This window comes from Scyliorhinus canicula, chromosome 10 (assembly GCF_902713615.1).
Source record: "Scyliorhinus canicula chromosome 10, sScyCan1.1, whole genome shotgun sequence".
In the NCBI taxonomy this organism is placed as follows: domain Eukaryota; kingdom Metazoa; phylum Chordata; class Chondrichthyes; order Carcharhiniformes; family Scyliorhinidae; genus Scyliorhinus; species Scyliorhinus canicula.
The window spans coordinates 31,984,905-32,003,205 of record NC_052155.1 but is presented as its reverse complement, the minus strand read 5'-3'; the positions used below and the strand labels follow the sequence as shown (position 1 = coordinate 32,003,205).

The window sequence follows — 18,301 nt, the reverse complement described above, 5'->3', positions numbered from 1 at the left end:
GGATCAGTACTTCAATCCTCTATGATGCAACAACAGCACACTTGTATTTAACTTCTACCTTTGCATTTCTATACACCTGCTTTGATCATAGCACCTCTCATTTCAACAGAAAAACCGACCTTAAACCTAGTAATGTTATTATTCTCTCCTTCATGTGGAAAATTAGCTTCCTGACAATATGATGAAAAATTAACATTAAAATATTCAATGGGAAGATTAGTAGGTGAACTTCTATCACTCTTAATTATCGATCTTTCCCCTCGCATTCTGTTCTTCCATTCTTCTGGAGATGCAAATATGTCCATGTTCTTCATAAGTATGAAGTTGATATTTATCTCATATTGTCCATCCAATCCCTTTCACATTCCCCTACTGAAGGGGGTGTTCAGAGATGATACCTCTTAAAACTGAATAGTTAGCATGCCACGAGAGTAGTTTTACATAAATTACTTTATTAAAGATTGAGATGAATTATAAGACTGAGTAATCATTATTAACCATTAAACATGTATTTTTAGGACATCGCAGTAATAGGTAATCAAATGGGATTTAGGATAGCTAACTTGACCCAAAGGACATTACTTCTGACATCTTGGCTGGGATTCTCCGGTATCCGGCGGGCGGGCCGTACCGCCGCCAAAGAGTGGCATAAACCACTATGGCGCCGGGCCATCCAGAAGGTGCAGAATCCTCCACACCTTTGGGGGCTAAGCCGGCGCTGGAGTGATTCGCGCCTGGCCAACCGGTGGCGAAGGGCCTCCACTGGCCGGCGCGGGTTGGCGCATGTGCAGGAGCGCCAGCGTGTTCCCAGAACCGCTGATGTGATTCCTGAGCACGTGCAGGGGGTTTCTTCTCCGCGCAAGCCATGGCGGAGCTTTATACAGGCCAGCGCGGAGGGAAAGAGAGCCCCCATGGCACAGGCCCTCCCGCACATCGGTGGGCCCTGATCGTGGGCCAGGCCACCGTGGGGGCACACCCGGGGCCAGATCCCCCCTGCCCCCCCTCCCTCAACAGGATTCCTCAGGCCGCCCTCAGAGCCAGGTCCCGCCGGTACAGACCTTGTGTAATTCACGCCGGAGGGACTGGCCGAAAACGGGCGTCCACTCGGCCCATCGGGGACCGTAGAATCTCCGGGGGGGTGGGGGGGGGGGCGGGCACTGCCAACAGCCCCCGAACAGCGTGGTGTGATCTCCGCCCCCGGCAAGAAACCGGCACCGGAGAATTCGGCAGCCAGCGTCAGAGGGGTGGGGCGGGATTCATGCCGCCCACCGGCAATTCTCCGATCCGGCGGCGGGGGGGGGGGGGGGGGGGGGGGGGGGGGGGGGGGTTGGGGAATCCCGCCCTGCTTTCAATTCTATTGGATAAGTTTAAAAGTAGCAGCTTCAGGGATTGGATCGTGTCCAACTGGGTTGGGCTATTGATTTTTGAACGTTGTATAAGTACTGTGTTCTGGTCTTTGTTCGGCAGAACAGGTCTTGGCAGATATCCAGTCTGTTCTCAGTGTACACGTAACAAGCTTGATTAAATAAGCCATCTTGTCCAGGTTGTCGTGTTTGTTCCTCACTGTACTGAGTTGAGCCACAAGGAATAACCCCACATGGAAGCTGACTCAATACACAGGTCTTGAAACCGCTCCTGCACCTACATTATGCAAAACATTTTATTATATGTTTATGCTGCAATTATTTATATACATCCTTTATTAAATGTTAATTGTATTCTTGTTCTGTTAAAAATTACATGGTATTCAGTTCTTACTTGATAACAAGAAAAAGATGTCAACAATGATCATCTTCAAGAGCAACTTCGTAGGGTCTCTAAAAATAGATTCCACACAGAATTTCAAGGCTGATTAATCAGGTGAGTGATTTCTGAGCAGATGGCCTCCAAGACAGGTTTCAATGTAATTAAATAAATGATCGAGATGCAAGATCCTTAAAATCACCGCACACAATATTAGTGTATGAACACACTAGGTTCATACACCAATTCTTTGTCTGCCATGTTGAAGAAGGCATCAACCTACTAAAATCAATGAATGCCATGCTAAAATAATTGACAAAGCGTCAATGTGTTTTTAGCTAAGTTGCAGTCAATGTTATGGCAGCTCAAATTACCTGAAAATGTTTTTCTGCTGGTCATCTTTCAAAGGAATACATCTTATTCTTTATTTGAGTTTTCAGAACAATTGATAAAACTGCCACTAAAATGTGGTTTTTTATTTGCTGTTAGATATGTTTTTGTCACAACAAATATCACACGTATGGCACTGTGAACCACTGTAGCATTATCCAAAGCTGGGGGAAATCTTCGAGAACCTAACATGGAATACACATTCTCGGATGTCATGCCGTAGCCTCTCTGAATAACTTAATGCCAAAACTGGAACATATTTGTGTGATGCCAATAGGCAGAGGATTTTGCAGCATCGGTGTGGGCTTGATTTGAAATTAGGAAAAGTCACTTTCTTAAAATTCTTACATGGGATGCAAGCATCACTGGCTGGGCCAGCTTTTAATACCCATCCTTTAATTGCCCTTGGAACTTTCTCGGCTGTTTCAGAGGGCAGTTAAGATTCAAAAACATTGCTGTGGGTCTGGAGTAACATGTCGTCCAGGACATTAGTGAACCAAACATTCAAATGGTCATCATTAGACTTTTAATTCCAGATTTTTATTGAATTCAAATTTCACCATTCGCCATGTATGGTTTTAGAACCTAGGTCTCCAAAGCATTGCCATGGGTCTCTGGATTACTGGCCCAGTGACAATATCACTACACCACTGCCTCCCTGAACTTTACAACAATGATCTGGTGAGGAGTACCAGGAATTATTGCATAAATCACTGAATCATAGAATGCTACAGACAGGAGGAGGTCTTTTGGCCCATTTTGGCTGTGCTAGATCTTTGAAACAGCTATTTCAATTTGTTACATTCACCGACCCATTCCCCAGAGTCCTACAAATCATTCACCTTCAATTCACTTTCAAAAGTTATTATTGAATCTGCTTCCCTTTACATACATTGGATTCCATATCCTACCAACTATAAAATTCTCTTAATCGTTCCACTGGTTCTTTTACCAATTTACGTAAATCTGCGCCCATTGGAAACAGACCCTGCTGCCACCGAAAATAGTTTCTCCTTATTTACTCATGATTTTGAACACCTTTACTGATTTGTCCTTCGACCTTCCCTGCTCGGAGGAGAATATCCATGGCTTCTCTAAATATTCCACATAACTGAGATTCTGCATCCTTGATGCCATTCTAGCTAAATCTCCTCAACAGCCTCTCCAAAGGTCGTTATACCTGTCCTAAAGTGCAGTGTCCAACCAGTAATTTATAAACCTCTGACGTAACTAAATTGCTTTTCCACTTACAATATCTCATGTGCTGTTACCATGGTTGCTGAACTTGTCTTGCCACCTTCAAAGGTTTGGATGTGTGCACCCCAGATCTCTCCTGTAACCACTTTAAAATTGGATCATATAATTTATATTGCCTCTATTTTTCTTCCTGCCAAGATGTATTAATTAACAATTCTGCTATTCTCTTCACTGTTTCCTGCAGTTACCAAATAATACGTGGGTCTCCTAACAATACAATTCATATGCTCAGTTCTGAAACATCTGTAACACATGTATCAAAATAGTTTTTTAAATCTTTCTTGTCACAAGTAGGCTTACATTAACACTGCAATGAAGTTACTTTGAAAAGCCCCGAAGCGTCACATTCCGGCGCCTGTTCGGGTACACAGAGGGAGAATTCAGAATGTCCAAATTACCTAACAGCACGTCCTTCGGGACTTATGGGAGAAAACCGGAGGAATTCCACGCAGGCACAGGGAGAACGTGCAGACTCCACACAGACAGTGACCCAAGCCGGAATCGAACTAGGGATCCTGGAGCGGTGAAGCAACAGTGCTAACCACTGTGCTACCGTGCTGCCCTGAAGAGGTTAAAAAATTATTCAATCTTCACACCAAGCCATTTCCACATACTGACTGTATATCCTTGTACTTAATTGCTGGGAGGTAAATGTGAATATTGCGTTTTCATGACTTAATTATTATTTCACATTTTATCCTCAACAGTGAAAATTTGGAATCTCAATTTTACAGGTTGAACTTCTCAAGTCATTGACTTCACTTTTGAACAAAAAAACTTTGCTGTTTGCTTAAGTTTGCTGTTTGCCTATTTTAATCCCAAGAGGAAAAATCAAAACCTGGTGGCAACAGGAAGGAGCCCACTTCCCACATTGATCCAACATTCTTTTCCAATTTGGGAAAGATGGATTGTAGTGGACCAGTACTCTAGATGCCCAGGCTAATGCTATGTGGACACGAGTACAAATCCACCCACTTTAGGGACTGGTTTAGCACAGTGGGCTAAACAGCAGGTTTGTAATGCAGAACAATTCCAGGAGCGCGGGTTCAATTCCCATACCGGCCTCCCCGAACAGGCATCTGAATGTGGTGACTAGGGGCTTTTCACAGGAACTTCATTAAAGCCTACCTGTAACAATAAGCGATTATTATGGGGCAGCATGGTAGCACATGTGGTTAGCACTGTGGTTTCACAGCGCCAGGGTCCCAGGTTCGATTCCCTGCTGGGTCACTGTCTGTGCGGAGTCTGCACATTCTCCCTGCGTCTATGTGGGTTTCCTCCGGGTGCTCCGGTTTCCTCCCACCGTCCAAAGACATGCAGGTTAGGTGGATTGGACATGATAAATTGCCCTTAGTGACCAAAAAGGTTAGGAGGGGTTATTGGGTTGCAGGGATAGGGTGGAAGTGAGGGCTTAAGTGGGTCAGTGCAGACTCGATGGGCCAAATGACCTCCTTCTGCATTGCATGTTCTATGATAGCTGGTGGAATTTAAATTCAATGAATAAAATCTGGAATATAAAGCTCATCTCAGTGATGTTGGCCATGGTAACTATCATCAATCGTTTTAAAAACCCATCAGGTTCACTGATATCCTTCAGGGAAGGAAATCTGCCATCAGTATCTTGTCTGTCCTACATGTGACTCCAGACCCACAGCAATATGGTTGATTCTTAAATGCCCAGAGAAATGGTCAAGAAAGCAATTATTTATGGGGAGCAAATTGGCAACGATACCATAAAGATTTTTTTTTAAAAGTTTCACCAAGCAGCAGCTCTAGAACAAAGAACAATGCAGGACAAGAACAGGCCCTTCAGCCCTCCAAGCATATACCGGTCATGATAGCAACTTTTGCCAAAACACTCAGCACTTCCTTGTGAAAGAACAAAGAACAAAAGATGTGCCATCAATCTGTATCAGGACATTGCAACTGAAAATGGATAACTGTTCCTTTACTTTTGTTTCACCAAATTCCTGATTTTGAGTAGCATCCATGTGAGTAATGGGCCCAACGCATATAGATGGCACGTTGCTTTCTCACTTCTGAGTCAGACCATACTTAAATATTAATCTCGAATTACACACCAACACAGTTCCAAGGGAGTGCTGCACCGTCTGCTGGTGCTGCCTTCTGCATGAAATGAATCCCATCTGGTCTGGTCAGGTGGATGCAAGAGATCCCTGTAGAAGTGAGGAGGCAGCGGCACAGTGTTAATGTCACTAGATTAGTAATCCAGAGACCTAGGGTAACACTTTGATGGCCTGGGTTCCAATCCCATCATGGGAAGTGAAGAAATTTTAATTCAGAAACAAATCTGGAATTGAGTGTCTACCATTGCCAATTTTTGTTAAAACCCATCTGGTTCACTAATGCCCTTTAGGGAAGGAAATCAGTTGTCTTTACCTGCTCTGGTATTGTGACTCTAGATCCATAGCACTGTGGTTGACTCTTAAATGGCTCCTCAGTTCAAGATGTGGAGATGCCAGCGTTGGACTGGGGTGAACACAGTAAGGCGTCTTACAACGTCTAAATGTTGTTTCAAACACTACCTTGAGCACTGCTCCTTCCTCAGATGAATTAAGAGGTATGTTTATAGCCAAGTTTCGCACACATGAGTAAGGCCTCAACCGAGACCTTGGATTCATGTTGCATTACATTCATCCCCCACCATCTGGCCTGGGCTTGCGAAATCCTACCAACTGCCCTGGCATGAGACAATTCACACTTCTTTAACCTGGGGTTACCCCTATCTCTGGATCTGTAAAGACTTAATTACTTGCAAATGCTCGCATTCAAAGCTTTGTCTTGCATCTTTGACTTTGTCTATATATATATATATATATATATATATGTTTCTGGAACATACCTCTTCATTCACCTGAGGAAGGAGCAATGGTCCGAAAGCTAGTGTTTGAAACAAACCAGTTGGACTTTAACCTGGTGTTGTAAGATGTCTTACTGTCCTCAGTTCAGGAGCAATTAGGAAAGGGCAATAAATTCTGGCCACATCCAATGAATAAAAAATAAATTGAAGCTGTGGTGTTCCTGGCCAATACAAAACTTTCAAAAAAAACATCAAAATGGAGGTAATTAATCATCTATGTCATTTGGTGACTGTGGGACTCTCTTGTAAGTAACTTGACCACCATATTTATACGCATAACGTGATACTTTGCATACAGTGAGAACATAAATGGTTTAATGTAAATGCAAGTTCTATATTTATTTTACCATCATTGGACAAATTGTTTCATCCAGTTAAAAAGAATGCAAGGCTGCTTTGTTAAAGGGGAATAGGCCTGAAATGAAAACTTAAAGACCTACCTTGAATTTAATTAAGTACAAATAAAAAATAGCTTTCTTAAAGATCCTGACTATACCACTGAAATAGAATCATACACTTCTTACAGCATGAAAATAGGCCCTTCGGCCCATCGTGGTCACACTGGCCATCAAGCACCCATTTACTCTAATCTCATTCTCCAGCATTTGACCCATAGCCTTATGCTATTGCATTTCAAGTGCTCATTTAAATGCTTCTTAAATGTTGAGGGTTCCCACCTCTACCACCGTTTCTGGCCGTGAGTTCCAGATACCCATCACCCTCTGCTGAAAAAGTTTTTTCTCACTTCCCCTCTAAACCTCCTGCCCCTTACCTTAAATCTATTCCCCCTGGTTATTGATCCTTCTGCTAAGGGGAAAAGTAAATTTTTATTCACCATATCTATATCCATCATATTTTATACACCTCAATCAGATCCCCCCACAGCCTTCTCTGCTCAATGAAAACAACCCCAGTCTCTCTTGAAAGCTGAAACGATCCAACTTAGGCACCATCCTGGTGAATCTCCTCTGCACCCTCTCTGGTGCAATAATTTCCTATTGTGTGGTGACCAGAATTGTACACAGTACTCTAGTTGTGGCCTAACAATCTTTTAATGCAGCTCCATCATAATGCCTTGGTTGATAAAGGCAAGTATCCCATGTGCCTTCATAACCACCACATCTATCTGTTCTGGTGTGTTTAGGGATCTATGGACATGCAACTCAAGGTCCCTCTGATCCTCTGCACTGGACTTCCTAAGGACCTACCATTAATTGTATATTCCATTACCTTGCTAGTTATCTGAAAAAACTTTGCAATGTTTAAATAATTCACATTTATGTCATGCCATTTGACCTCAGAACTGCCAAAAGCACCTTACGGTTAAGGGTGTACTGTAGGCAAAGGGAGAATTTATTCTGCACAAAAAATGTTCTCAAAACAGGAGTGACAGGAACATCAGTTAACCTGTTTACTGAAGTTCAGAGAAATATTGGTCAGTGCACTAAAGAAGGGAATCTTCAATGTGTCCTTGTACAGGCCATAACCTCCATTTACCATCTCAACCATAAGACTCTTCCATACAACATTAACTCATCAGCAAACATACACTCAAATCCCACTGTGGCACATAATCCAGCAATCCTTGGGACTAAACCGAGGAGGACTGAGGGTCATATGCCCCACAAGTATGTTTCGCCATTCAGATGACACTGGTTGAACATTTACAGCAATTCCACTTCTCCACCCTAATCCCATAACTTCAGAAACACATCGCTACAGTGCAAACTTCTCCCAAAGCACCTCATTGCAAGAAATGTCAGTCGCAAACCAGCCAACATCTCCAGGGAGAACGGTGATGGTGACCTGAGTGAGGTAAGTCCGGCCTTTAGGGCAGGAAGAAATCAAACATCTTCAAAAGGAAAATTGGGGAGTAGAGCGGGGACAGAAGATGGTTTGCTGTCCAATTGGGGAAGCAACATGAGGGGTAACATCTTCGTGAAGGGGTTCCCCGGATGCACAGACTATGCCCCCCTCACCCCAAGTATGAGCACTACTATTCCTTCCCACCTTTTAACTATTTGTGTTAAAAAAAACAACCTTCTTACTCTTGCCCGCCTGTCACTGCCCACTGTATGATCGGAAAATAGGAATTAGGAACAGAAGTGGGCAATTCAGCCCTTCAATCAGATCATGGCTGATCTCTTCCTGGTGTCAAATTCACCTCGCTACCTGTTCCCCATAACCCTTCAACCAGAAACATATCTATCTCCTTCTTGAAACCATTTATTGATTCAGATTCCACTGCACTATGGGGCAGCGAGTTCCACAAATTCACCACGCTCTGCGAAAAGTAGATCCTCCTCATGTTAGTTTTACACCTACCACCTCTCAACTTATATCTGAGAGATCAATAAGGGCAGATTGATGGTCTTAAATGAGTAATAGCTGGCCACTTAAGAGCCTCAATAGGCCCAAGGGTGGATGACCTTGACTCCCCGCTCAGCTTCCCCCCTTGCCCCTCCCATCCCATACTATGGGGACCAGTCAGGGGTGGTTATGACCTCACCAGCCACCACCCTCTTCCCCCACCCTTGAAAGCATGCCCAGCGGAGAGCCATAAAATCCAGCCGGTTAATTCAATGCCAATTATGTCAGATTATGCACAATTTTATGGGGTTGGCCCATGACCCTTGGGACCGAGGTTGAGATATTTTACCAGGATCTTCAGAGCCAATATCTCTTCAACACACCAGAAGGTTGTTGGTCACAAAAGTAGTTAGTACCAACCATGTAATAAAAGCAAATACTTGCGGATGTTGGATATCCGAAATAAAGAGAGGAAATGCTGGATAAACTCAGCAGGTCTGGCAACATGTGTGGAGAGAGAAACTGAGTTAGCGTTTCAAGTCCGTATGAACCCAAAATGTTAACTCCATTTCTCTAATACCAACCATGCCTGTGAAGCAACACTGTTTCTCTGATGGAATAATGTTCCTCTCACAATCAATAACTTTGCAATAAACCATGCTGATTGTAATGATTAATCTATTACACAGCTAAAAGGTCGCCTAGCCAAACAATAACTAACAAAGTCAAACACATGCTTGCTAAGAAATGAACTGTCCATCATAATGCTGGGGCAATAAAGGAAAACCTCCAAAGGCAGGAAATCACAAGTAAGAGCAGACAGATCTGGAGCTGCACAGCAGGTTGACCACCATCAGAAGTAGAAAACATGGGTTGGACCCTTCAATAGAACTACAGGTCATACTTGAATAAAATTTTATCTTTCTCTTTCCAATACTGCCTGACATACTTTGCCTGTCCTGTTGTTTTTTATACTATTTCTCATGCAAAAAAAATACCTCCCTGGATGCAAAAACTAAATAAATTGTTTGATGATAAAGCCGCAATATTCTGCAAACCCAATAACATACTGCAATTGGCTAATTTCACATTAAAAATGCTTTGTGCAGATCGAGTAATAAATTATTTTCTTTAATTTTAAAAGTGTATGCCTGTCTATATAGACATTCAATATCGGTATCACAAGCATCAACATTGTCATCTTTCAATGTATATGTGACTACAATAACCATGAGAGTAACTCAGTTAAGTTGCAGATATATTCATATAAAAGATCCCCAGTTTTCTAATTATACAAGAATGACAAAGTAAAACACATATAAATGAAGCATTAACATTAGCTATTAAAGAACCAACAGAAAATTCTTTGTTGCAGATCTCATCACCACTAGTCAATAAATGAAACAAATAAATTTAGGTTGAATATAATTCAAGGCAACATTCTGAAACCTGACAGTGTGTTTAATTTATATTTTAAACCATTCAAAACAACCTCTGACACCGTGACCATCGACCATTTTATTCTCAGTCCACTCAGATAAGTGGCCAATTCCATGAGCAATGTGACGCCAAATTGATACAATTCAAATAGCTTCACAATTTTTTATATTGCCGACAGAGTTGATTGGGAATCGTGTGTGTGTGTTTTTATATTGCCGACAGATCGGATTGGGAATCGTCTGTATGTGTTTAACATGCACAGAGCTCAGTAACCAAGTTACACTACTCTTTAGCTTTTATAACAGATAGCAGTAGTAGCTGCGAAAATAATGAACTTGTGTTGACACATGGTGCCAGACGCACAATTGTCTCTTAAACTGTTTATTTAAATTCGGTAAGAGAGAAACACACACAAGGCAGAACGTTTAGTAGATGTTTATCTCCTAGCTACGCCACTTTAGTAAATCATTCTGCTGCAAAAGTACATGTTATTTATTCAGACCGTCACTGTTGATTGGTGTCAACGATATTCTTGGAAGTCCAATTGCACGGATTATAAATCGCCTTTTGATAATTTGGTGAAGATAACAGAAGAAGCTGTGTTAACACTGGACAGGTAACGTTCTGACCAGGATAGGGTGCGTGTGGCCAAATGAGAACCGTACTGAGACAATCCCTTCAGATTTCTGGCCAGTGTTTTGGATGTCATGTGTAGTCCATCTCGGGCCGCAGAAGGGTTCTGACAAGATTTACTGGGACGCATGAAAGACATTGGCAAGTGGGCAGGAGCGTTTGGAGAGAGTCTTCCTCCCACACACATCTCCAGACAACTGAGGCCACAGAGTCCGACGATGTCACGTGAAAGGACCGGCAGGACATCTCCCACGAACGCTGATGTGCCACTGAAGCCCAGGCCAGGAGCCGCCGCCAGTGCCAGCTTTGCTGACAGACGCAGCAAGACACCAAACCACATCTGGACTTCAGAAATGTCAGCCTTTAATCACGGCTGACGCGTCCCCCTCCCTCCCCTCTTTTGATGTTGCACTCGGCGGCAATGAATTTACATGCTGGTTTCATGTTGTTTGTTTTCCCCCCTCACGCACCCAGTGACTGAATACATCTCCCCCCTCCCCTATCAACAGCAATCAAAATACAAATAAATAAAATGGACTTACCGATTCTGAGGAGAGCTGAGCCAAAATGGCGAAGCTGGAGAGACGGTCACACTGGCATTTTGTACGTGACGAGTCAATTGGGAACGTCTTGCAGCCGCGGCTCGACCAGACCCCCTGAACGGCAAAGCTGACAATTTCCAAAAGAGAAGAAAACACATCTATACACATCTCTCAATGATGAGCTAATAAATCCCGCGCGCGCATCAAACAAATATATATATATATATATATAATATATACAAAACAACGATAAATAAATAAAACAAAAGGCGATGCACCAGCTCGGCACCGCGCCAGAAACATTTAAAGGAATAAGTTTTCAAACGACGACGGACGGATTTATTGCAATTGCTTCTACGGCAATTCATCTCCCCATCCTCCCTCCCCATAACCTGGAACGAGCAAGCCACCCCTACCCAGACAGAAACATAAAAGTCAACCCGAATTCCCCCCACCTATATGAGGGGAGGGAGTCAGATAAATCGCACTGAGACACAATCCGCCTTCCTGCAAACCTCTCTTGAACAGGCTCCGCTATTTACACAGAGAGATTTGAGGGGTGACACATGTATGAGTGTCTATAATATGCCGAGTGCCCCCCCCCCCCCCCCAACCTTGTAACATAAAAACCGACACGAAAGGCAAGCGAAATAATATCTGGAATTATAAAAAGGCAGGCGCTCCCATCCCTGTGAATGCAGAACACCGAGGAATTTATAAAACGCACCAGTCACACTCACTACCTGAGAGCCGGCTTTCACTTTACGTTGCCCCCCCCCCCCCCCCCCGCCAGGTTGTCTAGGCAATACTCCGATAGCTAGCTATCCTTTTGAAGATTATTGAACATTTGCTTCCCATTGGCATCAAACCTCCTTTTTTTGTAAAAACTCATCTGTAAACATGCCAGATAATCTAGGTACTGTACAGTCATCAATTCTACAGACATATAAACAAAAAAAAAAAGTGCATACCAAACCTGTTTCCAAAACAAGAGCCCTATAGCTACATTCCCAATAGCACAGACTTGAAACAGAAATGCACACTGTAACAGTGTTTCAAGGGTTTGGGAGCTACTTAGAAAAGGAAGCAATGAAAGAGGGGCGGGGGGGTGGGGAGAGAGAAAATGCACTGAAGAAAAAAGCAAGTATGCCATCATTAAAGTGATGAGTCAAAGAGCGGGTGACAGATTTGGCAAAGGAGTTTCCTCGCTTAACTTTTATTGAGTGTACATGATTTCTTCATATAAACAATTAACAAATAATTTAAGTCTCAGTCACGGCACAAGACTGAAAATTCAAAAAGTCACATTGCACTTTAAGGATGAATTCAAATTAAAATTGCTGCAATTTCTCAGTTCCAAATTGTTCCTGCTAGAACAAATCTTGGGTTTAATGACACCTGTCTCTCCTGAAATAGATGTGTGAATAGTCAGTGGGACACATTGTTCCACTGTGCTAGATACAATTATCATGTTCGAATATGCCTGAAGCCATAACCACAAAGATAAGTTATTTTTTAAATTAAATTTTAACAACTGACTGTTTTCAAAATTTGTGTGGTGCCGAAAACATGCTTTCACTCTTTTAACAATCCTGCACACAAACAGACGTGTATCCGTTTTCAGTTATGATGAGAAAAACGTGTCTGACCTTTGGAAGGCGGGGAGGGGCGGTATCTGAACCCATGTCCATGTTAGTCAAATGCAGTCTTTCAATTAATTATTTACAATATCAACTTTCAGCTCCATTAATAGCTAAGCATGTATGCTTAAAGGGCTTCCACCTAGGAATTTGAACTACCAGGAGGGAATGGGTTTCGTTATTTACAGGTGAGGGGCTTTGTACGGAGGCAGGTTTCAACCTTTCCACTTCTACCGCCTCAGGGGATACAAGACAAGGTAGTTTCAAACACGCCAGTGGGGGAAGAGGAGGGTCTCGGAAATTTATAAAGAGCTCATGGAATGGGGGAGAACTCAGATAGGGGAGGTAAAGTGTAAGTGGGAAGATGAGTTGGGTAAGGAAGGAGAGGCAGGTCTGTGGGAGGATGCTCTGAGTAGAGTCAACACATTCTCATCATGTGCCAGGCTCAGCCTGATACAATTTAAGGTGGTCCACCAGGCACACATGACGGTGGCCCGGATGAGCAGGTTTTTTGAAGGGGTGGAGGTTAGGTGTGGGTGGTGTGCGGGAGGGCCCGCAAATCATGTGCACATGTTCTGGGCATGTCCGAAACTTAGGGGATTCTGGCAGGGATTTACGGATGTCCTGTCCATGGTACTGAAAACAAGGGTGGCGCCGAGTCCAGAGGTGGTGATTTTTGGAGTATCGGAAGACCCGGGAGTCCAGGGGATGAGAGAGGCTGACATTATGGCCTTTGCCTCCCCGGGAGCCTGGAGACAGATCTTTCCGGCGTGGAGGGACCAGGAGCTCACAAAATCTGGGGTTTGAGTTAATGTCATGGCTGGGTTTCTCAGGCTTGAGAAAATCAACTTCACCCTGAGAGGATCGGCGTTAGGGTTCGTTCGGAGGTGGCAGCCGTTTATCGACTTCTTTGGGGAAAATTAAAATGGTAGCAGATACAATGAGTGGGAGGGGGGTTAGGGATGGAGGGGATAGTTTAAGCGTGATCAGCGAATGAAGGAGGTGGGACTGGGGAACTGTGTGTGTAACCTATGCTGGCTGGGTATGGTTGTTGGTTGGGGAAGAGTGTAATTTACTGATTTATGTTTACATTTGAAATTGTTGTTATAAAATCACAAATGTCTAAATAAAATGCTTTTTTTTAAAAAAAAAAGGGCTTGAACCTACTTCTTTCCAAAACTGGCCAGGTTTCAGGCAATGAAGGGGAAAGGAATGGAAAGGAAATTTGGCTTGAGTTCTGCGGATTTCCTTGTTGCTAATGAATCTTCATCGGAACCATATTAAGCTTAATGGGTGAAGGGTACATGTTTGGGTTCACAGAATTGAAATTTCTGGATCACCCATTTGAAACAAACTATACCATATGGCAAAAAAACTGGGAGCCACAGAGCAAGCACCACAAGAAAAAAATCCGCAAGATTTATCCCTGCACAGCAACAGGTAAAGTGATAGTAGATATGTCATGTGTTACAATCAGTGTTGGTGAGCCAAGATCAGACTCGCAAGTGAATAAAAATCACAAAATCAACATCAGAAAGCAGCATTGCCATGGTGTTGATGTAGATTTAGCTGTCAGAACAGTTTTGTCTGCCAACTTTACTTCAAATCTGCCAGGGTCTTGTTGGATTGGTATATTTCTCCCATCTGATTTTTTGTAATGGTTTTCAAATTTTGAAACACACGTTTTGTAAAAGGAAAAATATTTTTGTGGGCACAATAGATGACATGATAGTGCCACAAACTGAGTCACTGGCCACTTTATTGTAAAGGTAAGGTAAAGTTGCCATTGCCCCAGATGACCATAGGCTGCTTTCCCCTTTGAGGGGGAGAGCTGATTGGTGGTGATTTACCTGAGAATCACCACACTTCAAGCAAAGGGCAAGATTGAGATGGCGGGGCCTTCATGAATAACCTCAGCTGATATGGGAATTGAAGCTGAGCTCCTGGCCTTGCTCTGCATCACAAACCAGCTGTCTAGCTAAGTGAGCTAAACCGGCCCCCTATTGTAATTGCAATTGTTCTATGGTCGGTATATGCTCAGTTCTGTAATGCTCGTAGTTGCCAAGTATAATATACCAAGCATATACAAGTGTAATACACATGGTGCATTGTGATAGTAAGAGACTAGTTACTTAGTAACTCGGACAATGGACAGCCCTGGAGAACTGTTTCAGAGACCGACAATGACGCCAGTGTGCTGATGTGTTCAATCACGGCAGCATTGTCAGATTGGGTTGCTTATGTCCATATGTCTTTGATGGTTACCATATGGAGGGCCAAGAGTCAAGGAGTGGAATGTGAATACAGAATTGGCGCGTGGCTTTTATGAGGGCTGCTGTTGATGCTGGCTGTAGACCAGAAACAGGAATTCGATTTCAAATAATTTCTCTTGATTTAACCTTGAAGTGTCGGCGGTTTGTTTTGTTGATGGGGTATTTTTTATAATGCTTCTAACAATATCCACCATTTACATCAACTAAATGATGCCACTTTTAAGTGGTGTATGAAAGGAACTTCTGTACCTTTTATAATTTGTTTAATAAATCACACTCTTATGTATATTCATTGGTTTCATTATTGTTTTATATTTTTTATCCCACGGATCCAACAAGATTATACCTCCTTTACTCTCCTCAGGTCAGTCACAGCAACAGATTTCTTATCTGTCACTTTACTACAAGCTGTGTGGGAAGCTGAGTCAGATTGCTAGTGGGTGGGAATGTACAATTGCAGTTTGAACAGCACACCCACATGCAAAATGGCAGTGCTGGTGGGGTAGCAAAGTGCAAATCATTTTTAGATTTGATTTTTTAATTAGACTTTAATATTTGACAGATTGTTTGTGGGAGAAAAGCAATATTACTATTTCTACACCAGAATCACTGTAACGACAGCACACAGACTATTTAACATGAGCATTTCAGTACCAATCTCAATTTTTAACAACATAGTTTGCCTCATTCAGTGACTATTACAAATCAAAAAATGGAGTGGTGTCGTTCTATTAGCCATTAATTTGCAATTTTTTGACCAATTTGGCTCCCGCTGCTGGCAAAATAGCATGGCAGTGTGGGGATATTGGGCATGCCACCCAATGCCTTCTCAAGCCATTTTGCCAGCCTTCCCACCTCCGACTTCAAAGGACCCAGAAAATCTTGGCCTATGCGGCTAAATCATTGTCATTGAGGAGATTTACCACTTTGGGTCACGGAAAGAACACTTGGACTTATGAAATGCCTTGTCTGTTGCCGAAATATCGCAGGGGACCCCATACAATTTTAAACATTGTGAGCACGGCAGTAATGGAATTGTTGCAACTGCTCCCTTATAATTATGTATGGGCAGATAGGATCGGTCCTCTCTGAAACAGTCCATAGCCGACTGTCATTCATTCAAAACTTAGCACACTCAGGATCGTTCAGCAAATGTTGTCCAATCACACAATTGAACAATATTTACTGAACACTCCTGACTTTGCTATGCAATATGTCAGGTTTGCAATGTGACGTATCTATGCGTGCTAGAAGCAACATGTATTTTTAAAAAATAAATTTAGAGTACCCAATTCATTTTTTCCAATTAAGGGGCAATTTAGAATGTTCAATCCACCTAGCCTACACATCTTTGGGATGTGGGGGAGAAACCCATGCAAACAAGGGGAGAATGTGCAAACTCCATACCATCAGTGACCCAGAGCCGGATCGAACCTGGGACCTTGGCACCATGAGACTGCAGTGCTCCCACTGCCCACCGTGCTGCCCTGAAGCGACATGTATTAATACACAGAGCCCTGTTCTTTGCAGATAGAAAGAACATTGCACATGTTTCGACCAAACAAAATAGGCACAGCCATTCTCTGGTTTATTCCCTAGGACAATTCCTCAGAGTCAACATGCTTGGTTTGAATTTAAACAAAGCTTGACAGCTGACTGACAGTCATCAGTTCACTGCATTCCCCATGACAATCCCTGAACCGCTCCCCAACCAATCAGCACCCTCTTCTCATGAAGTATAAATTGTTATGCCCTTTACATTTGGTATCCTCGTGAATTGTCCTGATGACTACAAGCCAAAAACTTCAACAACATGTGTTTTTTCAGCAATACTCAAGTTCTGTGCGAAGAAGGACTTGGATGCTGCGATTAAGCTGCTCCTAATGAAAGAAAAATCCCTATTTATTTTTTACATGGAATTTACAGTGCAGAAGGAGGCCATTCGGCCCATCGAGTCTGCACCGGCTCCTGGAAAGAGCACACTACCCAAAGTTAACACCTCCACCCTATCCCCATAACCCAGTAACCCCACCCAACACTAAGGGCAATTTTGGACACTAAGGGCAATTTATCATGGCCAATCCACCTAACCTGCACATCTTTGGACTGTGGGAGGAAACCGGAGCACCCGGAGGAAACCCACGCACACACGGGGAGGATGTGCAGACTCCGCACAGACAGTGACCCAAGCCGGAATCGAAACTAGGACCCTGGAGCTGTGAAGCGATTGTGCTATCCACAATGCTACCGTGCTGCTATTATTTTGCTTAAGAGCATGAAAACAACAATATTAAAATCAGCTAAGTCAACATCCCATAGTTGGACAGGCCATGAATCAGGAGACAGAGGCAAATGGAGCAGTAAGCATTACAAAGGATACAAGTAAAATGCTTATTTGCTGAATTATGAAATAATTAGATAAGGATTGACAGAATCCTTGTATTTCAAGTTCCAAATCTTGTTTGAGGTGTGCTAAGCAATGGCCAGTAAGAAGTCCAAATCAGAGGCCAACCTCATTACATAACTACCGTATATACTCGCGTATCATGCGATCTCGCGTATCATGCGACCCCTAAATTTTAGACCCCAAAACATGATTTTATGCTCTACCTCATGTATCATGCGAGTCACTTTTTTGAGACACCAAATGAGATACCAAATTACGCCGTTAACAACCGCCGTAAACAACCAGCTGTTTTGCGGTTTCAAATCACGGTAATAAACAGTTAACTAACGCGTAACACATAACGGTCGAATACATTCTACCATTAGCCACTATGGAGAAAAGATCTGCCAAGAAATATACTGCCAAATTGAAGCTGCAAGTCGTTGCCGAAGCGGAACACAGCAACAACGTTAAAGCTGCAAAGCTGTTTGGTGTCGGAGAAAGCTGTGTCCGCAACTGGAGAAAACAGAAAGAGAAATTGATGGAAAGCCCTTCCTATAAATGCGCTAATCGCGGGTCGAAATGTCATTGGCCACAATTAGAAGATAACGTCTCAAAGTGGGTGTCCGAAAATCGGGAAAATGGTTATATTATAACTCGATCTAAAATTAGACTTTATGCTTTACGAGAAGCAAGAAACATGGGCATTCATGAGTTTACTGCAAGTCCTGGATGGTGTACGCGGTTCATGAAAAGACATGACTTTGTGTTAAGAAGAAAAACAAAAATTGCACAGAGACTCCCAA

At 42.9% G+C, this 18,301-nt stretch overlaps 1 protein-coding gene across 10 annotated transcripts in view; it reads right to left on the bottom strand.

The window, feature by feature from the left end:
* Positions 1-18,301, bottom strand: part of adgrb1a (adhesion G protein-coupled receptor B1a) — an 846,604-nt gene that overhangs the window by 213,677 nt on the left and 614,626 nt on the right. For all 10 annotated transcript variants that reach the window (XM_038808775.1, XM_038808774.1, XM_038808778.1 and 7 more), the window contains one exon: positions 11,197-11,323. In XM_038808775.1, the coding sequence (XP_038664703.1) occupies positions 11,197-11,323 (127 nt within the window). The remainder of the gene's footprint in view (positions 1-11,196; positions 11,324-18,301) is intronic.